Below are 16371 nucleotides of genomic sequence, written 5' to 3' on the forward strand. Positions count from 1 at the left end.
GAGAAATTAATTTGACCAAAGCACCTTCTGCCACATGTTTTGCTCCTGCTTGTATGAAACCGCTAACAAAGCATCATGTAGTTTTCGTCCAACAATTTCTTTCTTCTTGCTGCTCTTTCATAAAACCAGAATTTTAGAGCTTGTTTCCTCAAGCGTCCATTTTAGATAAAAGTTGAAGTGATTAAGCAATTTCCATTAAATAAAGAGAATCCCTGAAAGGTAAAATAACTAGTCGCTAAACTTAGCTGGAGTTCACAGTTTATCTATGCAAATCTCAAAAGTAAATAAGTATATGTGACTTACTTAAAAAACTTTCAGGTTTTTTACCTTTAAAAAACGATGCTTGCATGCAGACATGTCTGTGTAATAACATAATTGTAATTATAGGAAATTTAACTTTTTATATTAAAGTCACCAAACACCCTTCACAAATCATTTAGAATAGTGTTCACACTTTGATTGGGTCCAAAATTTACATTGAAAGAAAGGAACACATGACTCAAAGCGATTTTATGTATTTTAGAGCACTTTAATGTGCACATAAAACTGTGATCAAGTACAAATATAGTAAACACTGAAATTGGTACAAAGTCAGACCTTAATGCAAAAAGTCCAAAGAGGTACACACCGTGCTCAACAGTCAAACAATTAATAAGCGATGCCTTCATAGAGCAACACGACGTTCTCTGATTCCTGATGTGGTACAAACAGGCATGGACCGGTATGAGATTCTCACTGTATGCTAATCTGTGTCACTGATGTGACTAAAACAACATAACATGTACGTTGTTATAGATAAATTAATGTTGTAAGTCATATATATAAATTTTATATATGTACAAAGGCATCAGGAAAGTTTTTATAGAAACCCACTTAGGCTAATGAAAGTTTTTAAGTGCTAATGGTGCTGAATAGTACACCTTTTTTTTTCCTACTTTTCACCTTTTTACACCCAGTTTTGCTCAACAATTTGAGATTAGGTGGCTAATCAGTCAGCCTAGCTGCTCAGGTAACCAGCTGCTTAACATGCCATTTGTAGGACTTCTAGGTGGATTTTTCTGTCTTGAAAGGGAAAAGTAGGAAGCTTCATTCAGCTAGCTGACTAGCATTGTACTGCACAGAGACAGATGGACGACCTGAGCGTCTTGCCACAATTGATAAACCATGTGCTCTGTTGTCTACCATCAAATCCGTAAAGATAAAATTATTAGTTTCTGACTGTTGAGGCAGAATTAAAACAATTCTGCAAAGAAGAGCGGGATGAAATCCTTCAACGGCGACGGCAAGAACTCATTGCCAGCTGTCAAAAAAGTTTGATATCACTTTTATTTTGATATTTTTCACATTTGACTTGGACAGCTTTTTTAAATAAATTAAATCTTAAAATAACTTTTCCGCACCGCAGACTCCATACATCTGGAGTCTCCATACAAATCTCTAGTCTTTCTGGCACTATAGGAGCATAGCCAAAAAAATTAAACAAACCTGTATGGTAGGATGCTGAATATTGACACAACCAGTTTATAGAGCTGAACTGAGTCATTTTGTACATGAACCACTGACTTAGATCTTAGTGGCACTAATGAATACCTCAAGGATTTATCTATAAATATGAGTCTGAAAGCTTTAATGCACACATTTAGCTTAAGTCACTTGGGGCTTTTTGATTGTAGCTGCACGATTTTAGCAGAGTTGTAAATGTTCAGATGTGTGAAACCTGAAAAGTTAATCATCCGTCTGTTGTACTCCTTGTTTCCAACAACAGCAAAGAGACTTAAAAAGTGGGATAAAGCCTCCAACTTCATTACCAAATGTATGAAAACCAGATTTAAGTTGAATTAACTTAGAAGTGTTTGGTTAAAGTGAAGATACAAATCCAAGAAGTTCATTTTAATTCTAACCAAACACAACAGCAAGTAGGATAAGCCTCCCTGAAATCCCTGCATATTCAAAGAGCTGAAAAGAGAGTGATGCAGTATTCATATGTACAGCATTTGCAGCAAGATGATGAAAATGGCAAACATGATATCCAATGTGATCAGACAGGCAGTAGGCACTCACATTATACATTTGTGGGCTTCAGCACTCAGAGAGCTAAATCCCAACTGAGAGGGAGTGGGGGGTGGAGGGAGGGAGGCGGTCCAGTTAAAGGCCAGTGCTGCGTCAGAGTGGGGTGTCCTCTTTGGTGTCTATGCTGGACTTGTGTCTCTCTTTCAGGCTGCTGCTGTGGACAGGAGGCACCTCAGGGACGTGAGCCAGAGGGTCAGAACGAATCAAATATCTATGAGGGAACAAAGATGTCAGTGCTAAAAACATTTCCCTAAGGTGCTTTAATCTCATAATTGCTACTGAAAAAGCACAGAGAGCTGAAAATCTCTGTTGAAATCCACAAATTATTTACTTGATTTGCTGTTAAAACAATGTTTTCTGGTATGATTAAATATGCTGTTCTGGTGGTAGAGACCACTGACAATGATGAGCTACAGCAAATATTACAATAACGCTTACAAGGCACAAAAAAAGTCGGTGAATATTGTTTACGTCAGTTGAGAGTGGATTTATGGTTGCAACTTATTTCTGTGAACTCCCTTGCATTCATAATTACAATATATAAAGGAACAAAGCATAATCTGTTAATCTATAAAACATTAATTCAATGACATGAATAGGCTAAATGCTGCACAATATGCACAAGCTTTATTCTTTGTTGCTGTAATAATTACTACTGGCAGGTTTCTTGCTTCTTTGGTTCCTACATGTGGTTTTATTTTTTACACATTTTACACAAGACACTAACCCTCCCGACCCCACAAAGGGACAAGGGTGTACATAAAATGGATGGATGGATGGATGGATGGATGGATGGATGGATGGATGGATGGACACAAGACACTAGGAGGAGCCAAAGGAACATAATTTTACTGTATATTCACTACTCTGCTGTTTATTCATACCAGTCCTTGCAAAAGTAATAATACGAGTTGAACCTTTTTTACATTCTGCCATGTTGCAACCACAAATCAGTGGATTTATTTTATTTTGTGTGATAAATCAACACAATGTGGTGCGTGATTGAGAAATGAAAAAAAAGACATGAGTTTCACATTTTTACAGAAATAAAATTTTAAAAAAAGTTCATGGGGAGATGGTAAGCTAAATATGGGCCAGAAAAAAGTAATAACACAAGACGGCAAATACAACCACACACCAAACTTTACAGATTTCTGCTTGCAAAGAAAATTAAAACCATGTATAATTAGCACATCATAACATGATGTGCTAATTTATGTTAGTTGGTCACATACAATACCGAGAGTATACATAGAATTTTGTGGTTGCAATGTGACAAAATCCGAAAAAGTTCAATTAGGTTGAATACTTTTTTAACTCATTATAGTGAAAACTAATCTGCATAGTGGTGCCATCAAAAGTTCTACATGTTGTCAACGAAATACAGAAAATGGTCACATGGATCACGAAGTCGTTTTACTTACACAATGTCATTGATCTCCAGCCTGGTATCATGTGAAGGGTTAATGAGGACGTAGGACAAAGTATTCTGGTTTTCATTCTGTTCATCTGAAACAAACGAACACAATCGGTCTAAAACCTGGCCAACGCTCTTAACTGTACCTAAAATAAATGTTCTACCTTGTAAGTATCCCAAGTTGACTCTGTTCATGACATCACTGGCTGTCAGATTCGTCACATCATCTTCATTTTAGGGATAGGGAACAGACATGATTCAAATCAAGTAACGCATTAAAGTTACAACAACATTGTTCAGAGAGAGGGAGTGTCCATAGTTACCGTATCCTGAGGTGGGGAGGCCCAGGTGCCTCATGCGGTTCCGGACCAGCTCGGACAGCTCTTCCCTCTCGGAGCGTCTGTAGAGGTTGAGACGCTGCTGGGCTATGCGCTGGGCGTGGTCTTTACTCGAGTCCCGGCTTCCCCCCTGCCACCTCACGCTCTTCTTACTGAGACGCCGCGCCCACTGCATGCTCTTCTTCCTCAGCAGGGGGTGATCCGACTGCTCGTTGCTGCGAGGCTCTTCCCCTCTGTCTTTTGTGTCTTCGCAGTCGTCAACGCTCATGGACACCTGGGACTTAATCATGACGGGAGTGTTTGTGTTTTCCTTGTGATCCCAGTCTGTGATTATATGTTGGCATTAATGCATTAATGTTCACAGACTCACCTCTAAAGTGGTGAAAATGTGAGACTCTGTGCGATAGATGCCGATGGGAATTTCAGCACTGGAGGAGCAAAGTTTTTGGAACAGTCTCCCGTAGGTGCCGATCCATAAATCTTCTTCTTTTATCTTCATCTAAATAAGAGAAAAGGACGTCGATTTGAAAAGTGGTTTGGTAAATTGAACCATTTTCTCTTCCACAAAGACTTCTTCAAAATTATTATTATTAAAACTCATTGACCTTTTACTTTTAATGGAAGTTCAATGACCTTGTCCCAATCACAAAATTCAGTATGTTAAAATTGTATATGTGCAAATTATAAGATAATAATGCTACACAAAGTGTTGCATATGTGTGTGAAGTGGAAGAAAAAGGAACAGATGAATTAAATATTATCCAAATGTAAAGGAATTCATGGAAGAGGTTCAAGAAAAAGAAAGCCATTGAGGAAAGAAAACTAAAAGTCCCATTTATAGTTTGCCACAAGCCTGTAAGGAACACAGCAAAGATGAACGCACCACACAGGGCAACTGTAAAAGAAAACTTTCCAGAGGGAAAACGGTCCGTCGCTTCACCTTTCAGCAGCATCAAATTCATATGTTCAAATCAGAAGCTGTAGTAATATTTCAAAATTGAGATTCACAAACACGTTCCACCCAATTTGACTCAGCTTGAACTATTCTGCAAAGAAACTCTGGCAACTTCTCCTGACATGAAAAACTGAAAGAAAAAAATACAACACAATTCCTGTATGTGTAATGGCAGCAGAGGGCCATTCCACAAGTATGAACTAATGATTGCTAATTACAAATACAAGCCACCCTTTCCAGACTTTTATTTCTAAGAAAATTGAAAAAAAAAAAAAAAAAGACGTATTATTTTCCTTCCACTTCACAATTATGGCCAACTTTGTGCTCTACTTTCATCATTGTATGTGACTCACAGCACAGAGGAATCCTGATCCAGGGGTGGTGTCCAGTCCCAAGAGCAGTCTAGCAATAAGAATCATGTAGTCCTTTACGAAAGACTGAAAAAGTAGCACATGTAAAACACTTCAAATCACTTTACAACCTTGATTACATCTAACAAAATAAAAAGCTTACAACAAAGAGAAGAAAGAAAGAGAACGAGCGATGCTTTAGTGAGTGAGCACAAGAGGGCAGCTCTGCTTTCTGAAGCTAGCGCTGTGTAAGAGAGGCGACTGTTTCTCTGCTGATGTGAGACACGCTCACATGCCTGATGCTGAATAAAGTCACCTGAGGCTGCGGGGTTTGCTGTGGATGCCTACCAACCTGATAGAGGAGGGTGTCCAACATGCTGATGCTGAACACTCTGCCTGCAGCGAAGGGCAGGCGGAACATGAAGGCCAAGTTGGAGCCTTTGTCTCTCTCTTTCTGTGCAACACGAAATGGTCAGAAAGTCATTTACCCATAATTCACCATGCGGTTCCCCACTCTGGTCCCCCGGGTTCCGACTGACCTTCTCCAGCTTGGACAGAGCCAGCGAATAGCAGTCCTTCGCTCTGAACTGCATGAACCTCATGTTGGATGGATGTGTGAGCTCGGTGATGATACTGAGACTTGGAAACAACCTACGTTGTTTTTTGGCAAGGGGAGAAAATTGGGCAAAAAAAAAAAATGAAGTGGACAAGATCAATCTTCCAAGTAGAGGAATTCAAATTCAAAAATCCTTTATTGATCCCAAAGGGAAATTAACTGTCATAAAGCTATTAATTTAACAGAGCCAACTAAAACGTTTAATTTACCTGAACATTGTTTGTACATTGACAATAGTTTTGGCATCTGCCATGTAGTCTTCCTCTGCGCTCATCGTACTCTCTTTATCGACCACAACTAAGTTATCAGCATAGATGATACCACACTGGAGCAGACTGTCCAGACTGCAACACACACAAAAAGATCAGACAACGAAACAACCGAACATACGAAAAAAATAAAAGTAGGTATGTTCTTTAAATAATGTAAAACATTTTTAATTAAAAAACAAAGATTATGCGATGGCCTTACTTGTCTATCGACCCACCCATGTAGTACACCATTGGGAAACAACAAATGGCCTCCAGGAAGTGATTATCAGGACTGCGAGGAAGAAAAATCCTAATGAAATTCAACACCGTTTTGTTTGCTCTTGACATTTTTCAAACAAAAGACAAAACTTTGAGTTTGGTATACAATCAGTGGAACGTTTAGTATGTTAATAAGTCAGAAAAAGCCTCAGAGAATAAAGCAATTTCTCACAAAAGGATTTGTCCTTTGTTTCCTCTGTTTGTCCCTGCTGTTGATCTGTGCAGTGTGTGTCTCCAGCAGTCATTTGTTTTGTTTTCAGCTTTTAGAAAGAAAATCTTACCAGTAAAATGCATAACTCAGCTTGTTGTTGGTGATGTGCTGTCTATTTTGTGCATGGACTGCAAAGCTCTTTGGTTAGGACTTTGTGTACGATTGCATTTTCAAAAGAACTTTTGAAAAAAAGAGTTGTGTGCTTAAATGACATTTTATCCATCCAATCAAATCAGTTTTTATTTTTGTAGTGCCAAATGACATATTATTTAATTTTAAAAGCACTCATCAAATGCAGAGACAACTATCTATTAACATTTTAACAATTTGTTAATGGACTTTATCAATACATTCATGCGCAACCGGCTCTTTGAGGACATTCACAATTTCGACGTGGCCCAAAATGAAAATGAGTTTGACATTCGTGGTTTAAGGGGTTTGGATGTGTTCCCTGACTGGACCGCACCCAAAATAGGTACTGAATTAAATAAATGCAATTTAAAGTTACAGGCGAATACCCAACAGTGGCCAATACTTAAATGCAGGTAAAACATTGGTGAAGTAATGAGCAACATTTTTCAGAAATCCTTTGGCACGATTAACTTAGATTTTTCTAATTCCAGTGGACTAACTTGCCATTAACTTTAAAGCAAGATATAGGAGCTTGTTTTGAGTTAATAACTCATCAATACTGATTTTAAAAAAGTACTGGGTTGATTTGATTGGCAGACTTTTAAACTGATAACAAGGGAAAGATATCTTGGTGTAAGTTAGAAAAACTGTCAAGGGAACTTGTACTTTTTTTTATTATCACGAATTATTATCATGATATGCACCAAGTGAATCTATCCTTTCAAAGCTGCTTCAGAAATGAGTCTATTTCTGAAGCGATCATTTCCAACAGCATGCACCAGACTCTTGGGAGCCTCTGTGGAGTAGTTATATCATTGGTCAGAGTGTCTTCAGGCAGAGGGACGAGTCCATCTGGTGCCGAACGCACTCAGAGAGAGATTCAGACACTTTATTAGTGTCTGCCTTCCTCCACCTCCTTTGACATTGCATTACTTTTTGCATGTTCCCAATCCTGCTGACACGAGACCCAAGGCTGTTGTAACTGATTGAATTCCAAATGCGTGGGTGTTTGCATTTGTGTGTGCAACGCTGATGGAGGGGGGGTAGCACCGAAACCAACAGCACGCGGGGAGCATTTATTGTTATGTGTGTGCGCTTCTATGAGAGTTCTTTCAGCCGGCATGTGGGGGCTGAAAAGGCGACACATCAGGGCTCTTGATGGAAGTTAGAGCTCTCAAAAGAAATCATTTTCTCCCCTTGTGGCAATATATAACACCCAAGTTCAAGGCAGAGCAAGTTTCCATGGTTACTGTCTGGAGGTATGGGGGATTTTTATTTTTCTTTGTCACTAAAAACACAGAGTAACACCGGTAATCTAACATCAGAATTAACAATGGAGTCCCACCTCCACAGCCTTGTCCTAAGTGCTTGCTGACGCGCGCCTTTCAGCGGTCATAATCTTTCCCAGCGTGACACGGAGGAAGTCTGAGTGAAGCGAAAAAGCGGAGGAACAATGTGCCGCGGTACGCGCGTGTTAAGAACTCACGGGTTATCTAGCAGCAAGACAATGGGGTTCAGCTCTTTCCTGGGTCTGTAATAAGCTCTGAGAGGCACTATGAAGTTATAGAGACCGTTCCCCGCCGTCTCAGCCGACACAATGATGAGCTTGTTCTTGAAGCCGTAAGCCTTTGCGTCCTCAAAGCTGTTGTGCATGCAGCCCTGCAAAAGGAGCGGAGCACAGAGCGGCATTTTAGGCATGCTTTTTATGATGTGAAGGACAGAGAGAGAGAGAGACGAGAGGGAATGATTGAGGCATCCTGTAATTGAGTGACTAAGTTGAAGGAAAAGCGACTGCCCACCTGGTCTAGTCGTAGGCAGCAAAATGGTGCTTTTTCAGCCAACAGATGGCATAAGGTGGGCGAGCTCCCAATGTACGGCGAGTTGGGAGGATAACCTTTAACATACCTGAAAACAGATCCAGAAGGAATGAATGATGCACTTTGTCAAATAAAAAAATATGCTGTAATGTAATTCATTTTCAAAAAAACAAAACAAAACAAAACAAAACAAAAACTGCAGAAGACTGAGAAAATATGTAAAAAAATAAAAAATAAAAATTAGTTAAATTTTTATATTAGCTATAACATAATGCTAAAGATATAACCCTGGATATGTGCAATTTGAATGTTTAAAGCCGTAAGATTTTTTTTTCCTGTTCAAAAGAATCAGCATCCATTAGACTTGCATAGTCAATATTCCACCTTGTTTATACTTTTTATTTCTTTGCAAAAAAAACCCCAATATACATAATTTCCTTTATAATTATACCTTTTAAAAGGAGGGATGGATCGTATCAGGTTATAGCAAAAAATAAATAAATAAATAAACCCAATATACATAATTTCCTTTATAATTATACCTTTTAAAAGGAGGGATGGATCGTATCAGGTTATAGCAAAAAAAAAAAAAAAAAAAAAATAAATGCTAATGTCCACCTGCAGTTCCTGGACAGATTTATGTAATCAAGTACGAGAATATTACACCAATGTTTTCCCACCAATGCTACTAATAATGCATGTAATGAAATAAAGTGTGAAAAATATTAAGTCAGAAAGACGACACTGGGGTAGGACAATACAAGAAGAACAGCTGTAATAGGCTGCAGGAGACAGAGTAGGGCAGAGTTTCACCTGCTACCAGAACAACAAACCTACAGCCAAAGCAGCATTTAAACGTCTTAAACCAAAACCTTTTAGTCTATGAGAATAACCCAGATAAACTCTAGATTCAATCGATAATTTGTGTCAAGACTTGAAAATTACAGCTCAAGCACTTTCCATCCAGTCTGACTGAACTATGTTGCAAAGACTAGATGTACAAAGGTGGCAGAAGCGCACCTCAAAAGACTTGTGGTTGTAACTATGGCAAAACTGATGTAATAACATACTGACATAGGAAAAATGAAAAAAAATAAATAAATAAATACATAAAATAAAAAATCCTGCCACACTTTACAGACTTTTATTTGTAAGAGGGTTTTAAAATTTTATCACTTCACTTCCAAATAAGTATGTTACCTATTTTTGACCAGAAAAGTACTTACGCTGCCAGTAAAATGTAACAAAAGGGCAACAAAACAATTTCCTGTGGTCGCAGACAAACGACAGGAAGTTGCTTGCATTCAACAATGTCATGCTGCAGGTAAAAATCAGATGAACCAAAGTGTCTTTCAGAACTTGTAACTCTCTACATTTCTGCTATAAACTGCTGTCTCATAATGTGAATCTAAATGTTTCATAATAATTTCAGTCTAAGGAAAATATTGTAAAGCAGAAAAAGTACTAATTCCAACTTGAAACAAAAACTTAAAGTACACAGTGTGTCCTAGCAAAGCATTTTTTGGTCTGAACCCTTAAATTCATCCAGTTTACCTTTTTGATACAAAAAGTATATTTACAAAAAAAAAAAAAAACTAAACTAAACTTGAAGAGCTCTTTAACAATTTCTATTTTCGCTTCTACATCAAATTAAAGCTTTTTTTTTTGTAAATCTGATGTTCATTATATGTAAAGTTTGGGAGTCACTGGGAAAAAATGAAATCCTTACTCAGTGAACGAGCTTCCCTTCTCATCTGTAAAAACAGTGTCGTCTTCTGACTGATCGCTCAGGAGGTCACACGGCAGGATTGCGGCAGAGTCGGCGATTTCTTGGACTGGTGCAATACTGGGCCGGCGGCTGCCTGTCCCGTTCACGGTGGGCGGGACCAGTTTGCCCCCTGAAATATTGGGTGGACTTGTATTCTGAAGATCTATGGCGACGGTTCCTGCAAACACAAGCATTCTGCCTCAAACCTCACTGCATGGATTCCCTTCACCTATCCAACCGTTTGTACTTTAACGCCCTAAAACATGCAAGTCTCTCTCACCCATGCTTGCAATGATGCTGTGCACAGGAAGCTGTGAGGGCCCGTCGTAGATTCCTCCAGCAGGACGGCCCTTCCTCTCCTCCTGGTTGAAGATGAAGGCGGAGTTCTCCTCTTTGGTGATGTTGATGTAATAGCAGGTGTCTGTGGCGGCCATGATGTGGTGTGGACCAGGGTTCAGCAGGATGCTCTTGTTCTCCTCCCTTTTTATCCCGATGAGACACACGCCATACCTTGGAGACCACAAATCCACCGTTTGTGAAGAAGAGAATGGATTTATTACAACAACACCTGCAAAGCGTTGGAAATATATGGCAACAAGTGAGCGAAAGCAGGATAACGACCTAGACTGGTTGCAAAATCAGCCTGAAGGAAAGTGATGCTCGGGGCATCTGCTAAAAAGTCTTAGTTCACATCACCCTGGTGAATAAAAGCTTGACGAGAACCACCTGCATAGATACTGAAAAGTTTTCATGCCTGCAATATTCCCTGATCTTCCTGCTGGCAGATTTAGATTTCCTATCATTCTGACAAAATTCATTTAAAGAGAAAACCACTCCTCATTTTCAGCCACTAATTCTCAGTTTAATTAGTTGTCCCTGTCCTATTCCATGAGAGTAAAATAAAGAAGCACTTAGCCTAAACAAAATCTGCAAAAACCTCAACTTGCCAGCCTCCTGAGGGGGACATTTTAGCTTACACGTCAACTCACTTCTTGTGAGCATGAAAGGAGGCGTACGTGAAGCTTTTGCCATTGTACTCTCCAAAGAACTTGCTGTCGCACAGTCGGATGTGGTAGACCTCGTTGCCGGAGCAACATCCGTACATCCTCTGCCACTGCTCCGGAGACTGCTGTCCTTCCCTGCAATGGAATCAGAGAAAATACGGTTGGGTCCATAAGCCAAACATCTTCTCCATCTAAGACGCTGACAGGGAAGACATGGTTTAAACCCCTGTGATAAAAAGAAAAGATCAACAGCAAAAAAAAAAAAGCATGTCTTTATTAAAGCAGTTTGGTTGATCAGTTCGTTTGCCTTTAATGATTTGCTTTTTTTTTTTTTTTTTTTAACTCAACCACCTATAATAACGTAATGAGGCTAAAGTGGTGGGTCAAAGTTAAGGTAGCTTTTAAACTGAGATTCCTTCCCTGACTTCATCCGTTCTATTGTAGAAAGCAGAATTACATACCGAACTAAGAATACTCGGATTGATCCACCAGCCAATTATTTGAGCAGACTGTCATTTTCTCTCTTTTTTTAAATTGGCATCAGCCACACATTTGTGTGCACTGAAACATCTGGGAAGGACTGTGTTTTCAAACTTAAAACTATCCACTAATGTAAAATTTTAACTAGGAAATGTTACCTATGGGGTTAGGGGTTATGGCTTAGGGTTATCTGTTTTTGCTGTGGAGGTGAGTATCTTGTTTCTGCTGTACATGCGTATGTCTGTAGAGACTCACTGCATCAGCCAGCGACACTTCTGCTGTAAGTCTACATGCTGTGAAAAATCATTTGCCACTGGAGAGCTTTTCAAACTGCCTTACAAAGAACTCCTAGCAAAAACAAACAAAAAAATATCCAACAAAGAACAGAAAAGAAAAAGAAACAGCAATATAGCATGCTGCTGTTCTCTCTTGTGCTGAATTTTTTTTCATGTCCTGCTGTGTTGCATAGCACCCAGGATTTTTCTTCTGTGCTCTGGCTTTTCCTTGGCTCCTTGGAGCTTTTATCAAACATCAGCGGATGTGAACATGCCAAGAAGTTGAACGTTTCAGTCATACGAAGGGGAGAAATAAAACGGCTTATCGGATTTGACCTACCGTCCGCGGGAGGTGTGAACTAGGAGTGTGACCAAGGTAGAAGTGGCAGGACACACACAGTTGAGAGCCAACATGGCGTACTTGAATTCCTCCTCACACACAACTTGATCTAGAATTGGACGACATGTTGCAGGTGTGTAACAACGATAAACTAACATGGCTGCGGAATGAAAAATATACAGTGGTATGCAAACATATTCATGTCCTTTTAACTGTTCCACACATTAATTACGATCAGAGTAATGTTCACTTTTGTGAGACAATGACTGACATAGTCTGACACATCAATTATAAGCAATTACTTCTGACTTTTAAAAAATATACACTTCTTTACATATCAGGACTGATCTGAAAGTTTTTCTGCTTATGCACTCTTGAGAGTTGAATTGTCAAAGGAAGTCCTGAACTCTTGTTGCTTCCAGATGTGTTGACAGCTGTTTCTATGTGAAATGAGGAGTGGCCACCTTCAACAATGACATTTAATGCAAATGAAACTGCAGCTCTTTGAGTCATACCATTTCCTGATTTGTCGTAATTCTCTTTGCGTCCTGGCAAGTAATAAACCTCTATTAGACGCGTAATTCTCAGACTGATTAGTCTGTTGAATAAGGTCAGTTTTTCTAATGGTAAATATAAAATTACCACATCGCAAAGTTAAATTAGGAGGGTTGAATTCAAACATGGACTGTAAAAACTATTTAGGTGACCTCTGAGTTCTTAGCTGTACAGAATTGTATTTGGGGTCATCAAAGTAATGGGGTTGAGTTCAAATGCATGCCTGTCTTTTGAGACTTTTATTTTAAAGTGTAATTTTTTTTTGTACTTCCAGTTTCAGTTTACAAGCTGAAAAAAGGGGCATGAGGGACTGCACATTAATATGTACTTTTAAGAGTCTAAATTTTAGCTTTTTGTCCACAAGTGATGGTCAGAAAGTAACAAAAACTAAATAAAAAAGTCTCACCTGCAAATTTAACATGAAACTTATTTTCAGGCTTGAGTATCTGGACATAAAGAGGACAGTTTGGAGCAAAGTCTTTCACAGCCCAAGCTCTCAGGATGGTCTGGTGGTCCTAAAAGAAAATATTGCACATTTCTTTTACTAGACTGTCTTTATGAAATATAACTTATAAAACTTATAGCAGGGTACAATAACTACAATTTATCTTACCGCGGCCATGCGATCAACCTCGTTGCGACTGCTCAGAATGAAACAAGCCTCTGCGTCGTCCATTCTGCAGCATTTTGATAAAAGACACGAAAAGGTCTTTATAGAAACAAGTCAGTCGGCAAAAGAATAATAAAACTTTTGCCGCACAATATTCACATGAAATTTTACTGATTCGATATTCCATTTTGCATCGGCTGTGTATATAAGCAGACGCACAAACGAGCTGACATGTGCCATATATTGAATGTTCAGTTCGGCTGGAGAACTGTTTCTGCATACGATTAGCACAGCCAGAGGAGTGCAGAATGCAAAACAAGTGTGGGAGGATTTGAAACACAGCCAGATGAACGATGTAAGCACGACACACACCCAAGTCCTTTGCTTCTAATTGCTCTGGTAAAACCCTGACAAATGTATACAGTGGAGTTATGTAACACGCTCCCGTCACAGCAGTCGTTTTGAATGCCGTACCTGGTGCAGTGCTGTAAATAACTCTGCTATGATTAATCTTGACAAAGAAATGGTCAAGATTGTGTGGCTTAATGTTACAGAGCCACATTAAGCCACATAAGTCTGTAGCCACCAGAAAAGACCTAAACCGAGTGTAATGATCTGCAAAATCAGGTCATTTATGGCCGGCTGGAGCTCTGCAAAGAAAATCCGAAGGCGGTTTACAATCTTGTGTTTACTTGAACTGGATTCCACTTAGCTACAGATGAAGTCTGATGCTGCAGAAAGAAATTTGGCTAGACGAGCTTTTATTCCTCTTTTTTCATTCTTTTCTCCAAGTGTCATTTATTAAACCTGCAGGATAAAAATATGACAAAGATAACGTTAACCTTTTTGAGAAGGAGTCATTTTACCAGTCAAGTCATAAAGCTTTAAAGAACAATTACAGAGTTGTCATTGAATTAAGCCACACAATAGCTCTGACAAGCTTTTATCAGAAAAATGGAAAGATAGAACGAGCTAAGAGATATCTAAAATGATTTCTCATGTAATGAAACAATGATTTTTATGTGCTTTTTGGATATTTGAAACGCAATTCATCTCAAAACCTTTGCGATAAAACAAGCTTTTCAATTTGTTTGAACTAAACCACTGCAGCAGACCATCATCCTTAGTAATAGATGAACTTTGACCTCTTTTTCCTTCCCTTTGCCTCTGTTTGACATGGTACGTGAGAAACTAAGACACATCAGACGCTACATCTGAGGCGAAGTGTGGAGAAGCCAAAACAGGCAGGAACTTGAACAAAAATAAAATAAGAAAAATATTTATACATTCCAACTTTCGATAATCCAGCAGACAACGTTCCAGCCCAGAGCAGAGATGTCCTGATCTTGGATCCTTGGATTGGATCGTGGTGCCACTTCATATTTTTTTTTTCAGAACATTTGATATCAGAGTTGCTGACAAAACTCGGCTTTTAACAGTTGTTGGTCTAATCTTTCAACATTAAAAAAAAATCATGTCTGTTTTTCATTTTCATGGCTTGCAAAACTATTAAGGGCCATGAACGCTGTTTTATTGAACTCCAAATCCCTTTTGCCTGCACTCGGGTCCTCCATTCAGATCATTTTTATCTCACATTTCATCAGAAAGGGAAGGGAATCCAAAATTCAGAAAATTTATAGATATAACTGGAAGGTTACCCACATTTGAAAAATCAGCAACATATACATGGTACAAAAATGGGTTGGAATTTATTGGCCAACCAAAATGTTCGCCCGCCTACATTACATATCTTTTGTGAAACATGAACTCCAGATTCCACCTGTATCTGTTCTGTGTTTTCATGACAAAGCGTTATTACGTTGCAGCTGTTAGAATCCGTCCACACTTTTCAGAAGGCGCCACTTACTTTGCACGGAGCAGATCCTGGTCTTTGAGGACCGACCCTTGCAGGTAGATGACCCTCTGAGACCACAGGGGAATCTGCAGCACTCTTCGCACCTGCAGGTCCATTTCACTCGGGCACAGGATCACCACATAGTAGTCCTTAAAGATTTTCAAAGAATCGTGAGATTGCCTGCATGGCAGCGCATTGGGTACGTTAATGGATGCTAGTCGGCACCTGCAGTCTGGGGTGTGCGTAGAATTCGTTGAGAAAGTCCATGAGCAGGTCTATTTTGAGCGCGCTGACGCATAAAACTACATGCTTCTCTGTCTGAGCTCTGTGGCGGCTGTAGTTCCCTCCAGACTTCTGTCTCTCCATCCACAGGTAGATCAGCTCCTCAAACTGGCAAAACAAAATGTAGATTTCAATAAAATAAAAAAATTTAAAAAAAAAACATCAAGCATAAAAAGTTCAAAACCTGCTTACCTGGAGAGGAAGCACCACAAGAGCCACGCAAATCATGATGACGACCAGCAGCTGAGAAGGCCAGATGCGTGGAGTCACGTCTCCAAAGCCGACGGTGGAGAAGGTGACGATGCAGAAGTAGAAGGAATTGAAGAGGGAGAGGTTCTGACCCGCTCGCTCCAGGTGCTGGATCCCACATGTGCTGTGACAAACAGGTGACAGCAGGTGAGCAAGTTAACTCAAATACTCGGGGAAGGATTTACAAAGTTGTATATTGGATACAACTTTGAAGTCACAACTCGCTTTATTTCTGCCACAGATTCACAAGGAAGGTTATATTACGACTCCAGAAAGATAAAATCTCCCCAAGTATTTTTGGTTCAGTTTCAAGAGCAAGTGTCTACACTTCAAATAAGACTAAGCTAACTTATAAGTAACTTTTCAGCAAGATGTAAGAGCATGTTTTACGTGAATAGCTTCTTAAAATTTATGAAAAAGTATGAGTAATATCACAGATTATTTCACTTATAACATGGGAAAAATATGCTGTTTTAAGTAAAGTAATCGGCTAGTGAGACTAATAGGTTCTTTATCA

At 39.2% G+C, this 16371-nt stretch overlaps 1 protein-coding gene across 2 annotated transcripts in view; it reads right to left on the minus strand.

The window, feature by feature from the left end:
* Positions 1 to 506: 506 nt before the first annotated feature.
* The window catches only part of kcnt1a (potassium sodium-activated channel subfamily T member 1a), a 32172-nt gene continuing 16307 nt past the window's right edge, over positions 507 to 16371 (minus strand). For both annotated transcript variants that reach the window (XM_007571530.2, XM_007571531.2), the window contains 21 exons: positions 15798 to 15978; positions 15549 to 15713; positions 15336 to 15472; positions 13472 to 13535; positions 13265 to 13373; positions 12304 to 12412; positions 11194 to 11343; positions 10485 to 10714; positions 10166 to 10382; positions 8419 to 8524; positions 8106 to 8278; positions 6218 to 6289; positions 5956 to 6090; positions 5670 to 5781; positions 5483 to 5584; positions 5134 to 5217; positions 4196 to 4324; positions 3811 to 4105; positions 3652 to 3714; positions 3495 to 3579; positions 507 to 2281 (listed from right to left, as the gene is read on the minus strand). In XM_007571530.2, the coding sequence (XP_007571592.2) occupies positions 2164 to 2281; positions 3495 to 3579; positions 3652 to 3714; positions 3811 to 4105; positions 4196 to 4324; positions 5134 to 5217; positions 5483 to 5584; positions 5670 to 5781; positions 5956 to 6090; positions 6218 to 6289; positions 8106 to 8278; positions 8419 to 8524; positions 10166 to 10382; positions 10485 to 10714; positions 11194 to 11343; positions 12304 to 12412; positions 13265 to 13373; positions 13472 to 13535; positions 15336 to 15472; positions 15549 to 15713; positions 15798 to 15978 (2836 nt within the window). In that variant the 3' untranslated portion in view covers positions 507 to 2163. The remainder of the gene's footprint in view (positions 2282 to 3494; positions 3580 to 3651; positions 3715 to 3810; positions 4106 to 4195; positions 4325 to 5133; positions 5218 to 5482; positions 5585 to 5669; positions 5782 to 5955; positions 6091 to 6217; positions 6290 to 8105; positions 8279 to 8418; positions 8525 to 10165; positions 10383 to 10484; positions 10715 to 11193; positions 11344 to 12303; positions 12413 to 13264; positions 13374 to 13471; positions 13536 to 15335; positions 15473 to 15548; positions 15714 to 15797; positions 15979 to 16371) is intronic.

This window comes from Poecilia formosa, unplaced genomic scaffold (assembly GCF_000485575.1).
Source record: "Poecilia formosa unplaced genomic scaffold, Poecilia_formosa-5.1.2 Scaffold282, whole genome shotgun sequence".
Classification (NCBI taxonomy): Eukaryota; Metazoa; Chordata; class Actinopteri; order Cyprinodontiformes; family Poeciliidae; genus Poecilia; species Poecilia formosa.